The sequence below is a fragment of the Bison bison genome, unplaced genomic scaffold (assembly GCF_000754665.1).
Source record: "Bison bison bison isolate TAMUID 2011002044 unplaced genomic scaffold, Bison_UMD1.0 scf7180017864142, whole genome shotgun sequence".
Taxonomy (NCBI): domain Eukaryota; kingdom Metazoa; phylum Chordata; class Mammalia; order Artiodactyla; family Bovidae; genus Bison; species Bison bison.
This window is the reverse complement of record NW_011494714.1, coordinates 1,414,886-1,430,353: the sequence shown is the minus strand read 5'-3', so window position 1 is coordinate 1,430,353 and position 15,468 is coordinate 1,414,886. Positions and strand designations below refer to the sequence as shown.

The following is a 15,468-nucleotide window of genomic DNA, read 5'->3' as shown; positions in this document are numbered from 1 at the left end:
TCTGCTGTACTTAGTCACTCAGTCATGCCCGGCTCTTTGTAACCCCATGGACTGTAGCCCACCAGGCTCCCCTGTCCATGGGATTCTTCAGGAAAGAATACTAGAGTGGGTTGCCATGCCCTCCTCTAGGGGATCTTCCCAACCCAGAAATCAAACCCAGGTCTCCCACTTTGCAGGCAGATTGTTTACTGTCTGAGCCACCAGGGAAGCCCGTGATCCTCCCTACTTACCAAAAACTATCCTGCTTACCACAAACTATCCTACTTTCTCCAAGGTAAGTGTTGTTCCTGTACAATTAAGGAACCTTATGAGAAAAATGTCACCTTAACTCTCTGAGCAGATTTTGGTACTACGTAAGCAACATTTGTTTTGACTCTTCTTAGTTTACAGTTAGGCCTTACCTTCTATAAACTGGCTGTTTGCTAGTAACTGGAAAGTTTTTGCTTTATGAAGGTCTTTAAGTAGTAGTCAGTTATGGCATTATATTGTACAGTGTTTAGGCAAAGGTATAGATGAAACTTTATTTAAATTTCATTTTGCTTTTTGTGATAAAATGATTTATTAAATCTGAGTTGCAAAGTGTTAGAAAATTTTTATGACTATAGTCAACCTTTGATTATCTTTGTCCATGTAGTAAGAAATAACAGTTTATATAAGCTTGAGATGATTTGTGTTTTGTTAGGATATCTTTTAAACAAGCCCTATTTCCATGTTAGTGGAGTGATTATTCAGGCATTCAAATAAAAGATCTGAAGCCATATTGATGAGAAAGAGATGGGAGATTATCCTGTTTCCATGTCTGACTCTCATGTTTTATATTAAGCAGAAACCCAAGCAGAGCTTGTGGCCCTGTGGGCAGTGATTGAATAAATCAGTTTACAAAGCTTGTCTTTGATAATAGCCTGAGTTGGGGGCTAGCAGCCTGAGAAAAGCTTAAAAAAGGAAAAGGCTAGCAAAAGAATCAGCAAAGGAGTTGATAGGTGGTATTAAAACCGATTTAAATAGATAGTGCCTTTCCTTGCCTGACCCTAGTCTTGTGTATAATTAAAAGTTGATTGTATGTTTGCAAAAAAGGAGCATGTTTTAAGAACTCAGCTTAATAAATCACCAAGTGATGAATGCTCTTACAGGACTGAATGTACTTTATTAGGAGGAATTCTTTCTCATTCTTATTTGATTACCATCTAATTTTATTATCATCTCCTGCTACTTTAACTTCCAAAGCAGTATTTAGATTAAAATATATTTTCATTTGATTTTTGGAAGGTATGTGAATGGCCATGCAAAAAAACATTATGAAGATGCACAAATACCCTTAACCAACCATAAGAAATCAGAAAAGCAAGAAAAAGCACAGCACACGGTGTGTATGGATTGCAGTAGCTACAGTACATACTGGTAAGTATTGATATTTTCTGAAAATGATATTCCTTTGCTATGTGTGTACAAGTGTTTGCTTGTCTTCCTGGATCTTTCCCCTCCCCTCGTCTCTAAGCCAGTGGGGGCTGCCATCACTGCCCTCTGGACCTGTGGGGATGCACAGAGGGCTGGGGCTGTCAGGACTGCCTGTCCTTAGTCATTCAGATGTAAGCTTGCACGGCCCTTTCCACTTCTTGGCTGCCTCTTCTTCCCATCCCACTAAGCTTTAGGGAAATGAAAGGTTACTATTGTTGTTCATTATGATTTCTTTTCTTTTTCTTGTTTTGTTTTTAATTAAAGAATAACATTATAGAAATCCATGTTACTACTGTTCCAGTTTACATCTTGTTACATAATCTTAAAATCTTCACTTCTTTGTTTAAAAAATTGTTTTGACAGTCTCTCCTGTCCAAACACAGTTCCACTCTCCTCCTCTTCTCTGTAGGTAGATGTTAAGAACTTTGCATGTAGTCTTTCAGGCTAATTCCTTTTTAAATTATTTTTTCTTTTTATGTATTTGGCTGAATCGGGCTTAGTTGCCCTGCAGCATGTGGGATCTTGGTTCTCCAACCAGGGATCAAACCCGAGTCCCCAGCATAGGTAGGCAGATTCTTAACCACTGGACCACCAGGGAAGTCCTTCAGGCTAATTTTTTTTTTTTTTTTTAAGTATCACATCCTGTAAAAGGATATTGGAGGCCTTATTCTCTCTTTGTGATACACTCTGCATGTCTGTTTCATATAAATGACAGTAAAGTGAGAATTTTTCTGACTACTTAGAACAGGTTATTTAGATTACAAGTGATATTTAACAATCCACATCTATTTGGTATGCTCAGAGAGTCAGTGTATTTTACAGTTTCACTTTGGTGTGAAGCAAATCTCTTTCCTTGACTAGTAAGTTGTGAATAAGTCTTTATTGTTTTTAATCATTTTACTGAATTTGAAAGGTTTTGACATTGAAAGGAGCCCTTTGGTTTTGGTTTTTGCCATACAGCCCTCGAATGCTGTGTGGCAAAAACAATACATGAAGGCAATACTGGGCAGGAATGGGGGTTTAAGGTCCAAATACTGCTTTTGATTCACGCTCTCTACTGAAGTTGTATGCTTTCTGCATCATTGGTTGACTGTTGTATTGTAGAAAGGTATCCATCAAAGGGCAGGGGGAAAGGGTCAGTGGCTTCCCAAGTTTACATTTTTACAAGTTCACGGTTATAATGCTGTGGCTGCTGAATAAACCATATTAAGATTTAGTCCTCCAGATCACTACTGTTTCAGTGATCCTTTGTGTGGACGATGTCCAGACCTGAGAGACAAGCTAGAGGCAGGCGAAAGCATCAGTGAAAGCGAAAACCTTGTGAAGATTTTCTGAACCTAGTTTATTGTTGTTTAATGCCATGAAACACTCCTTCCTACAAAAATTAAGCATTGGCCAAGGTGTTAAAGTATTTTCATTAGATTTTCCCCCTTTCCCTCAGGACACTTAAATACTAGAATGACACAACCATCTAACTGACAGCACTGTGTGTTTCTGTCAAGTTGTAAGTATTTCTCCTTCAACGGCAGGAATTAAGATCATTCTGGAGGTATCTGTTGCTAAGTCATCATTTTAGGTTGTGTCAGTCTGTATGCACCAGATGTTGAGAATATTCATTCTTCTTGATATTTATTTAGCAGTGTGCGTGAGATGCTTAATGGGGAAGTTTGGAAACACAGTTGGATCTCTGTGTACAGTGGGTTTTGTTGCTATTGGTAAGATGATGAAGAAATAGTAACTCTTGAAGAAATTTAAAGAATTATCTTAGAATTTTCTTAATGGAGTAGAATTATATTTGTAGGTCTCTTTAAAAATAATAGACTATGTACTTTAACATCTTTGTATATTGCATTTTGGGGGAATACCTTTATTAACTTGGACTGGAATTTAATTTGCTTTCATTTGGTATAGGGTACTGAAGTACAAGTCATTTCATGGCTGAATTGGAATTAAGTGGTAGATCTTGAACCTTGGGGAATATACACCATGGCGGGGGCTTCTTGGCCAACTGCCAGTCTTTTGTGTGAGGTAATACAGAGCCGCAAGTGTGTGGGTATCCAGAGCTTCTGAAATGCAGGAAGGGAGCTGCAGCTGGTCACATAACCGTCTCATTTGTGGGTTTAGAACAAAATGCTAGGGAATCATTCTGCAGTTTTATACTGACAGCCTAAAAGGAATCTGTGATAGTGGTAAGCTGGTGGAGCTGTAGTTCAACATTTCTCCACACCTCTCAATGATTAAGAAACAAAAAAGGATTTCTTTTTCTGTATGGGGGGTGTGTGTACGTGTGTGTATTTTCCAATGCACCTTAGTAATTTTGCTTCAGTTTGTAGATTTTCCTTGTATATACGTTTCTTGTGGTTAGACTGATTGGTTTGCTTCAGAGATAAAATATTAGTGAATACAAATAGGTTTAACCTATTTGATTATTAGTTATTATTTTGACTGTAGCTAATGTTAAGGCTCCTTTTCCATGTGCTCTGTCCTCTGAAGAAGTTGAAACCTGCTCTGAGATCTGCAGTTCTTCTATCGTTTCTTTCCCCTTTCCATGAGTCCCTGCCCTGTCCTGTTTTTGCATATCCTTTATGAACTTATTACTGACCTGTCTGCACGCCCCTCCCCCACTCCCAAGCTCCAATCGTAGCTGGATATAATCTCTCCTAAGCTCACAGTCCCTGGGATACTTGTAGTTTCCTGCTGCATGTTAGTTATTTGTAGATGTCCTAGGGGACTTCAGGAACCATATGTCAGATCTTTGTATCATCCACAGTACTCAGTGTCTGGTGCTGAGTAGGCAGTAGCTGTTTGAAAGATTTGAATTTTGTTAACTCTTTTCCAAAAGTGGTGAAGGTTATACCAAAACTATACTGCTGTACCCTGTCGATCCTCTTGGAGGACTGAGGAGCTACAGAACATTTTTCCTGAAAAAAGAGCCAAATCACAGCATATGTGAGCTATTCCATTGACTTCCCAAGAGGCACGGTCTTACAGAGCAGGTCCCTTCACTTCCTATATAAACAGCACATCCAGAAGAAGCACTCATCAAGCAAGCAGAACAACATAAAGTGGGTCATGATTTCAAAAGAGGGAAACCAATGCCAGAAGGAATCATTTTGGTTTGACACAAACCCACTCTTTTAGGAGACAAATTAAAATTTTAATAAAAATGAAAATCTCAAGATTTTCACACAAGCTCAGGTGTTCAGATTATTGTGTGTAATATTTCCTCTTCCCACTCCAAATTCTCTCCCCTAGTCACTACAAATGGAACTGTATGTGGTACATATTATTGTATCAAAAAAAAAAACAAAAAAACAAAAATTAAATTTAGAAACTAATATTTGACTTTTTTTCCTCTTGTACTTTAGATAGAATTCATTAAGAAACATTGTCAAATCTTCAAAATAGACAAGCAGCTTGTGTAGCTCAATATCAGAAAAACAAACAACCCAATCAAAAAATGGGCAGAAGACCCAAACAGACACCTCTCCAAAGAAGACATACAGACAGCTAACAAACACATTAAAAGATGCTCAACATCACTCATAACCAGACATTTACAGTTAATAGATTTAAAATACTGAACAAGTGATTGTTGGCATCTGACATAGTCTTGTCAACTTACCACAAAACTGAATTTCTGAGGATTCAGAAGTATGAAAGGAATAGTAAAACTAAATTACTGGAATTTTTCCTTCCTGGCAAAGTAATTAATGTTTTAAAGCACTCTTTCAAACAAAGAAATATTATGAAATGTGAGTCGATTCACTTGTCTAGAAGAAAGACTTGTATTTTAGATTTTAAGCACCCATAACAAATAGCAGTTTTAATGAAAACTTATAAAAGTAAAGCTTTTATTTGTGGGCTTAAATGAATGCTGAATCATTTTCAAAGGCAGTTGTGATTAAAAAGAAGATCTTTTGTTGACCATCCTTATAAACTTTTTGGACACAGATTTTCAGTGTTGTAAAGATTAGAGAACAGGAAGAATTTTGTTTATTTAAAAACAGTATTTTGAAGTTTTATTAAAAAGAAACTTTAATTCATGGTCTGAAAACAAAAGGCTCTTAATAAGCTAGTACTTGTCTGCTTTTAACAAAGGAAATGGGTTTTCTCTGCAGGTATTCTTCTAGTTTACCAAAATTGGTTTAGTTGATGGCAATACATTAGAATTGAATAAAAGAGAATTTAAAAATAAGCTTGTTTTCTAAAAGAGTTCTTTGGATTTAACTTTTCTTGGTTTGAAATAGATGAAGTCATTGGAATATCAGCTTTGCTTGTTTTGTGGTTTGCTCTCTGTAACTATATCTATCATGATAATATCTGTCATTATAATAAAGCTGGAGGTCAAAGTTTGCTCTGGACATCACATTATGGTATCTGTTACACAAGGGATGAAAAATAATTTAAAACTTAACGATCGATTTGTCATTGCTCTTTCTTGAGGGGTACTTTTTGCATAAATGTTTTTTATTTTCTTTGTATTAGTATTATACACAACTTACTATATAAAGATTGCTGTATAGCCAGTAGATTAAAGGACTTGTTTCTTTACTGTTGCTTAAAAAAAAAAAATCCGGTTCATTTGCATGATGACTTCCTCTTGTTTCACGAGATTGAAGATTGGTTTGGTCTGGGAGGTTTGTTAGGACTTCAAGAAAATGACGTGGAGCCTTGTGCCTTGGGGTAGGTTCAACAGCACTAACAACAGGAATGGAAAAAGCTATAGAATTTTAAAGCTGAGAAAGAGTTTTCTTTGTTTTGGGTGTGACATCTGTGTCATATAATATGGTAGCAGTTGAACAATTAAAAGTGGCTGTTGGGACTGAGGAGTTGAATGTTCTGTTTTATTTTAATGATGTTTAAATTGCAACATGTATCTGGTAGCTACTGTGTCAGATAGTGCAGCCTCAAACTATTAAAATTTAACATTGATTATACTAATATTCTGAAACTTTCAAAACCGTAAGACAAAAATCTTATAGAAACTCCAAAAAGAAAATGTCAGTTGTAAATAAGTATAACTTAAAGCCAGTCTAACCCAGGAAGATGTGTCAAAAAAAAAATATGTAATTACTGAATCAGTTTCACAAGTCTGCCAAGACATTCATTTTTAAAGGAAATCCCAGATTATTGTACCATTAGAAGCAAAAGTACATTTATAAATAAACAATTTCTGATTCTTAAAAACTAATAACATTGAAATAAAAGGAAACTATTAAAATAGGATGGTCCCCCTAAAAGAAAGCAAGCATCGTATGCAAATTGATGAAATACTAAAGCTGTTTCCATGAAAATCAGAAACAAGACAAATACTTCCAGTCATTACTTACATCATCACCACTGTTATTAAACATTGCTTTTGCAGTTCTAGTCATTGAAATAAGACAGAATAAGTAAATAATTGGTATAAATTTGAAAAAGAACAAATTATTTCTGCTTTCAAACTGTTTAATGCCCAGAGAACTCAGGGAGACTTTAGTAGAAAACAAGTGCAATTAGTAATTAATTTTGAAATGGTCAGTTCAGTTCAGTCACTCAGTTGTGCCTGACTCTTTGCGACCCCATGAACCGCAGCATGCCAGGCCTCCCCGTCCATCACCAACTCCCAGAGTCCACCCAAACCCACGTCCATTGAGTCGGTGATGCCATCCAACCATCTCATCCTCTGTCTGCCCTTCTCCTCCTGCCCTCAATCTTTCCCAGCATCAGGGTCTTTTCAAATAAGTCAGCTCTTGGCATCAGGTGGCCAAAGTATTAGAGTTTCAGCTTCAACATCAGGCTTTCCAATGAACACCCAGGACTGATCTCCTTTGCGATACACGATAAATATACAAAAACTAACAGGTTTCTCTTCATTAGTTAAAAATGGAAATGATGAACAAAAAAGCGTTCAATATAGGACAAAAATTAAAAACTAAATCTAGGAATAAGTGTATTAAAGAAAGACACCAAAGCAAAGATATAGATCCTTTTTGAAGAAGATTTGGCATTACAAGCAGTTCCTTTCCCCCTTAAGTTTTCGCCTTCAAAAATTTTCCCTGGAGACAGGAACTGATGACCATGATGATCCTCGGACATAATGTGAACAACATCCCGAAAGATCAGAATAGCGGATATGTTGCTTTTATTCGATAAGTAAATATTCATTTGAGAACTAACCAGCTCTATGTTAGGAGTCTAGTTTTTAGTGCTGCTGCTGCTGCGTCGCTTTAGTTGTGTCTGACTCTGTGCGACCCCATAGACGGCAGCCCACCAGGCTTCCCGTCCCTGGGATTCTCCAGGCAAGAACACTGGAGTGGGTTGCCATTTCCTTCTCCAATGCATGAAAGTGAAAAGTGAAAGTGAAGTCGCTCAGTTGTGCCCAACTCTAGCGACCCCATGGACTGCAGCCCACCAGGCTCCTCCGTCCATGGGATTCTCTAGGCAAAAGTACTGGAGTGGGGTGCCATTGCCTTGGTCTCTAAAACAATGTACTGGAACATATGGGAAGAAAATGTCAGAACTCTGAAAAAAATCTTTGGCAAATATTTTAATACACCTACTGCCAGTGGTCTGTGGACTAGATGGTTCTGCCATGAGCTACACGCAGAGAGTCCTGAATCAGCTGCGTGTGTGGTGGCCTCACCCTTGTTCACTTTTATTAGCCTTGTGCAGTATGCTGCTGTGTTTTTTGTCTGCCCAGTTACGTGGATTTACTTTATTTTACCAAAAATCAACCCTCATCAAGTGGATAAACATTTGGACAGATTTTTACAAGGGAAAAATCCTTCAAGATGAAAACAGTAATGATAGTAACACAAATACTGGTGAAAAAGGAAAAGGCAAGCTGACATACTACATTCCTACTTAGAGCTCATCAAACACATTACAAAATAAAAATCTTGGCTACCTAAATAAAAACACAGACTAATCAGATGTGATTAGGACTTCCCCTGTGGCTCAGTGGTTAAGAATCTGCCTGAAGTGCAGCAGACTCGGGTTTGATCCCTGGGTCGGGACGATCCCCTGGAGAAGGAAATGGCAACCCATTCCAATATTCTTGCCTGGAGAATTCCATGGACGGAGGAGCCTTTCAGGCTACTGTCCAGGAGATCGCAAAGAGTCGGACACAGCTGAGAGACTAACACGTTTCCCCTTCACTTTCAATCAGATCTGATAAATCAGACAAAAAGTTTACGAAACTGTATGAGATACGAATTTATATCCATTATCATTAATGTCAAACCTCATCCTATGTATATATTATACTTTGAGATACTGGTTTAACAAAAGTATTAAAGATATGGATAGCAAGACATTTTAAAAGTTTCTTTCATCTCTAGCTCATTCTTCTAAAATTTTTTTATACTATACATATATTGATTTAGATTTCCTTACATTTCTAATTAGGACAGCCATGTGTAACTGTGTTGTGGGTGGTGGATGTTCAGTTTTGTGGCTAATTTTTAAATCTCATTAGAAGCCATTGAAAATAATTTGAAAGATTTTGCCTTAATGGACAAGTGTTTCTAAAATTAGAACTTTTAAAAGGAGGTGGACCCATATTAAATTTTAGGATGAGAAAATGATTGAGCCATGCTGCATGTTTTAATTTTTGGAGAATGGGGAAATAAAGTACAGATGGGGATGACCAAGTGAGGAATACTTTTTGCCGTTAAACAGTGAATGGTGTGCTACATGGCAATGAGGGAGGGTACGGGGGTTGTTGATGTGTGGAATGAAAGCTGAAATCTAAGCGTAAAGAAGGTAACACTGAAGTGAAAGGAAAGATTGTGAGGGAAAGATGAGAGAGAAGAAAATTTAGGTAAGATCGACATTGCAGGACCATCAAATACTACAGCTTAATTCAGCTACAGCTATTTATGGATTTGACTGTAATTGTACTTAGATAGGGCAGGGACAAATATTATATGAAAAGAAATAACCAAAGTATAGGATAAACTATTAGTTGAGATGGAGGAGGAAAAATGTGGGTTTGGGGGAGGTTATAGAAATAAAAATAGAAAAGGATTAGGCATGATTTTAAATACTAGAAATTAGAAAAAAAATCTGAAAATGTATGCTTAAGAAATCAGTGTAATGAAGAAATTGGACAATTTTGTTATTCAGTCATGTCCAACTCTTTGCGACGCCATGGACCTCAGCACACCAGGCCTCCCTGTCCATCACCAACTCCCAGCGTTTACTCAAACTCGTGTCCATGGAGTCCATAATGCCATCCAACCATCTCATCCTCTGTCATCCCATTCTCCTCCCACCTTCAATCTTTCCCAGCATCAGGGTCTTTTCCAGTGAGTCAGTTCCTCGCATCCAAAGTATTGGAGTTTCAGCTTCAGCATCAGTCCTTCCAATGAATATTCAGGATTGATTTCCTTTAGGATGGACTGCTTGGATCTCCTTGCAGTCCAAGGGACTCTCAAGAATCTTCTCCAACACCACAGTTCAAAAGCATCAGTTCTTCAGTGCTCAGCTTTCTTTATAGTCCAACTCTCACATCCATACTTGGCTACTGGAAAAATCATAGCTTTGACTAGACAGACCTTTGTTGGCAAAGTAATGTCTCTGCTTTTTAATATGCTGTCTAGGTTAGTCATAACTTTTCTTCCAAGTGTCTTTTAATTTCATGGCTGCAGTCACCATTTCAGTGATTTTGGAGCCCCCCCAAAAATAGTCTATCACTGTTTCCATTGCTTCCCCACCTATTTGCCATGAAGTGATTTTTTTTTTGCCCCCCCCTTTTTTTTTTGGTATTAGAGTAGCAGAATTTGAAATTATTATCCACTTTTTTTTTTACCAAATTATTTAATAGTATAAATAATTGGTATTTCTTATGAAAATTTACCTGCTACCTGGTGCAAGGTGGTAAAATTATTTGCATATCTCCTGCTTTGAACAACAGTATGTATATAATACCCTACTCTACATTTAATCAGTTTATTAACTATTGGTTTAAAATACTTTAAAACTAGCATCAAGTTTGGTTCAAGGAATTTGGGTTGAGACTAATTTTTACATAGCTGAGATGATAGTATACTTTGTCTCAACATGTTATAAGTAGAGAAAGATAAGAATCTTCCTTCTTTGCCTTTTTATATCTCATTTTCTTATCTAACATCTCTAACATGTTGTCTAATACGATTTCTTAAGTATTATATTTTGTCTTTAGTGTCCAGTTTACTTCAATTTTCTTAAGCATTTCTTTCTTTTCAGTAAATACAGAAGTAAATGTTCTCTGTATCAGACAAGTAGTCTAGTAGAGGTATAGCCCATCTTTACTTGAAGAATCACCTAAAATCACGAAATTTAAACTTGCTTTAGTATTAATTCAATAGCCTAAAAGTTGGCTGGAAGAAACACAAGCTGGAATCAAGAATGCCGGGAGAAATATCAATAACCTCAGATATGCAGATGATACCACCCTTATGGCAGAAAGTGAAGAGGAACTAAAGAGCCTCTTGATGAAAGTGAAAGTGGAGAGTGAAAAAGTTGGCTTAAAGCTCAACATTCAGAAAACGAAGATCATGGCATCTGGTCCCATCACTTCATGGGAAATAGGTGGGGAAACAGTGGAAACAGTGTCAGACTTTATTTTTCTGGGCTCCAAAATCACTGGAGATGGTGATTGCAGCCATGAAATTAAAAGACGCCACTGCTGGGCATACACACTGAGGAAACCAGAATTGAAAGAGACACGTGTACCCCAATGTTCATCACAGCAGTTTATAATAGCCAGGACATGGAAGCAACCTAGATGTCCATCAGCAGATGAATGGATAAGAAAGCTGTGGTACATATACACAATGGAGTATTACTCAGCCATTAAAAAGAATACATTTGAATCTGTTCTAATGAGGTGGATGAAACTGGAGCCTATTATACAGAGTGAAGTAAGCCAGAAAGAAAAACACCAATACAGTATACTAATGCATATATATGGAATTTAGAAAGATGGTAACAATAACCCTGTATACGAGACAGCAAAAGAGACACTGATGTACAGAACAGCCTTTTGGACTCTGTGGGAGAGGAAGAGGGTGGGATGATTTGGGAGAATGGCATTGAAATATGTATAATATCATATATGAAATGAGTCACCAGTCAAGGTGCGATGCACGATACTGGATGCTTGGGGCTGGTGCACTGGGACGACCTAGAAGGATGGTATGGGGAGGGAGGAGGGAGGAGGGTTCAGGATGGGGAACACATGTATACCTGTGGCGGATTCATTTCGATATATGGCAAAACCAATACAGTATTAGTTAAAGTTAAAAAAAAAAAAAAAAAAAAAAAAAAGACGCTTACTCCTTGGAAGGAAAGTTATGACCAACCTAGATAGCATATTCAAAAGCAGAGACATTACTTGGCCAACAAAGGTTCGTCTAGTTAAGGCTATGGTTTTTCCTGTGGTCATGTATGGATGTGAGAGTTGGACTATGAAGAAGGGTGAGCATCAAAGAATTGATGCTTTTGAACTGTGGTGTTGGAGAAGACTCTTGAGAGTCCCTTGGACTGCAAGGAGATCCAACCGGTCCATTCTAAAGGAGATCAGCCCTGGGTGTTCTTTGGAAGGAATGATGCTAAAGCTGAAACTCCAGTACTTTGGCCACCTCATGCGAAGAGTTGACTTATTGGAAAAGACCCTGATGCTGGGAGGGCTTGGGGGCAGGAGCAGAAGGGGACGACAGAGGATGAGATGGCTGGATGGCATCACTGACTCGATGGACGTGAGTCTGAATGAACTCCGAGAGTTGGTGATGGACAGGGAGGCCTGGTGTGCTGTGATTCATGGGGTCGCAAAGAGTCGGACACGACTGAGCGACTGATCTGATCTGATCTGATCTGACTTTTGTTTGTTAGACACATGAAGTCCTATTTATATGAATGAAGAGATGCCAAAACCTGCACCTCAGCTCCAGTTTCTCAGTAGAAAGAAGAAAAAGAGAACACCTTTTTATATTATTTCAGTTACATTTTGGGACCCAGGTGTATTTTCACCTTAAGACATTTAGCCCTATTTTATAACAATATTTATTCAAAATGGGACATGCCTTCCAGGTTTCTGATGCCCAGTCTAGAAGCTCTGGAACACAGCCTACAAGTTATGTACTCCTTTCTACTTATTCTGGTGTAATCTCCTTGGAGGGAAAACCAAGAGTGGTGGCTCATTTTTTTTCAGGTGTTAGAGGCAACCATAATTCTGACCTAATATCGTCAACATAATTGCAAACCAGGAAGAGATTCCTAGAACTTGTTTACTTTAAATTCTTCTGTTTGTCTTGGGACTTTTTAATGCCAGTATTAATGAGAGAGTTTCCAGTTTGAAAGCAGTGTCTCAGCTCAAGGCTAAGGCACCAGATAGCATTTAAATCCTTATTTATTTCCTACTTTTGTTACTTACTTTCTTTTGACCTCTGGGCCAGGGAGGAAGAAGAAATCAAAACAGAGGGAATGGGGGCAGCTAGAGAAGGGTGTGTTACAAGGCAGCCCTGGTTACACAATGGAAGGAAGCCGACATTTACTGACCCTGTACCACGTGCCAGGCGCCCCTGGGAGTTTCGACCTGTGGAAGCAGGTGCTTTCCTTTCATCGTCGTCATCAGATGATGCTTGTACAGTGTGATGAATTCAGACAGGATGAAAGTTAGAAGCCTAGAGATAAATGTCCTTCTTAGTGACTGTAAGAATTTCTGAAGTCTACTCTTGGAAATAAGGACAATTGTGAAATCCTAAAATTTTTTAAGACAGACCAAATTCAGCCAAAATCAATTGATTTCTTCTAGTTCATTGAAGTTATACTTCTTACCTCTTTATGACAATGGTAGTATTTTAGAATAGTAGAGCAGCCAGTGTCTTAGATATTTTCTAGGCCAGCAGTCCTGTCCAAGAGAAATAATTCATCACGTATGTAATACAAAATTTTCTAGTAGCCATAATAAAAAAGCAAAGACAAACAGGTAAATTCATTTAAATTGTATATTTTATTTAACCTGGTTATCCAAAATGTTGGGTGGCTAGAAAGTTTGTTCTGGTTTTGTCATAAGGTCTTGCGTATATTGACCCTCTAAGATCTTACGGAAAAACCTGAATGAACTTTTTGGTGAACCCAGTATTACCATGTCAACGTTGTAATCCATGTAGAATTATTAGAGATGGTTTGTATCTTTTTTTGAAATATGAAACCTTCAGAATCCAGTGTGATATTTTACACATATAGCACATTTCCATTCAGATGCTAACTTTTCATGAGAAATGCTTGATCTGTATTCAGTCATAAGAGTTGCCATTGAAAATGTAGATTCCAAACACTATTAAAATTTTTTCCAATAAAGTACCCCCCAAAAACCCCCATTTTCTTTAATACTTGATATCTGTATTGACAGGACCGACATCTTTTTTTTTAGAATAATTGACTGAAGCAAAAGCATATCAGTTTCAAAACTGTATCTAAGTTAGGTAAATCCACTCACTCTTGTAACAACTCAGTATTATCAATATCAAATTCAAAGGGCCATTATATAAACTGAAAATCAGCTGTAAATTTATTCATGTCAACAAAGCATTCTTCAATTTTTCTTGTAGCTATTAGAGCCAACTTACATAATGCTATTGCATTTAAAATCTCTTGCATATTTGTTCATGTTGAAATGTGTAAAACCATTATTAATTTATAGTATGAATAGTTTAAATTTGTACATAAATTCTCCTACCTGTCTAGCTGTGTCAAAAACAAGCTTTTCCTCTCTCCTTGGATCTTTAAATTCAGCTCCTTCACGTGCACTGTGCTGTAGGTAACAAATGTAGGTCATGGGGTGGTGTTTTCTCTTATGTTGGATATTGGCAGGTGTTCCTTTTGATTCAAGAAAATCTTGAATTAGACCTAACAGAACGTAAACCTTTGTAAAATCTGCCATGACTCAAGCAGTGAATATTGGCAAAGAGCATGTAGTCATTGAATTCATTATCTTCTGTCTCTTAAAACAGTTCCACTGGTGATGAGTCAGAGCATTTGTACATGTATACTGAACAGTTTTAGGAACTGCACAATTTTAATAACTGCACCCATGATACAGTCCAGAGCACAAATATTTTCAGTATGTTAACATGAAGTTGATCAAATAAGGGAATTAATTCCAATAAATCTGGAGTTTTGATCCCACATAACTGGTTCTTGTTTGTGTTGATAGAAAGTAGCTTTTTCCTATCTAACTGAAAGTGACAGATGTAAAAGATTAAAAAACATTTGCAACATGAGTTTGATTGCTTTTAAGGCAGGTCAGGAAGCAACAGTTAGAACTGGACATGGAAAAACAGACTGGTTCCAAATAGGAAAAGGAGTACATCAAGGCTGTATATTGTCACCCTGCTTATTTAACTTCTATGCAGAGTACATCATGAGAAACGCTGGACTGGAAGAAGCACAAGCTGGAATCAAGATTGCCGGGAGAAATATCAATAACCTCAGATATGCAGATGACACCACCCTTATGGCAGAAAGTGAAGAGGAACTAAAAAGCCTCTTGATGAAAGTGAAAGAGGAGAGTGAAAAAGTTGGCTTAAAGCTCAACATTAAGAAAACAAAGATCCTGGCATCTGGTCCCATCCCTTCATTGGAAATAGATGGGGAAACAGTGGAAACAGTGTCAGACTTTATTTTTCTGGGCTCCAAAATCACTGCAGATGGTGATTGCAGCCATGAAATTAAAAGACACTTACTCCTTGGAAGGAAAGGTATGACCAACCTAGATAGCATATTGAAAAGCAGAGACATTACTTTGCCAACATAGGTCCGTCTAGTCAAGGTTATGGTTTTTCCAGTGGTCATGTATGGATGTGAGAGTTGGACTGTGAAGAAAGCTGAGCACCGAAGAATTGATGCTTTTGAACTGTGGTGTTGGAGAAGACTGTTGCGAGTCCCTTGGACTGCAAGGAGATCCAACCAGTCCATTCTAAAGGAGATCAATCCTGGGTGTTCATTGGAAGGACTGATGCTAAAGCTGAAACTCCAGTACTT

At 37.6% G+C, this 15,468-nt stretch overlaps 1 protein-coding gene across 2 annotated transcripts in view; it reads left to right on the top strand.

Annotated features, from left to right (window-relative positions):
- The window catches only part of USP3 (ubiquitin specific peptidase 3), a 103,294-nt gene that overhangs the window by 30,795 nt on the left and 57,031 nt on the right, over positions 1-15,468 (top strand). For both annotated transcript variants that reach the window (XM_010840226.1, XM_010840227.1), the window contains one exon: positions 1,267-1,398. In XM_010840226.1, the coding sequence (XP_010838528.1) occupies positions 1,267-1,398 (132 nt within the window). The remainder of the gene's footprint in view (positions 1-1,266; positions 1,399-15,468) is intronic.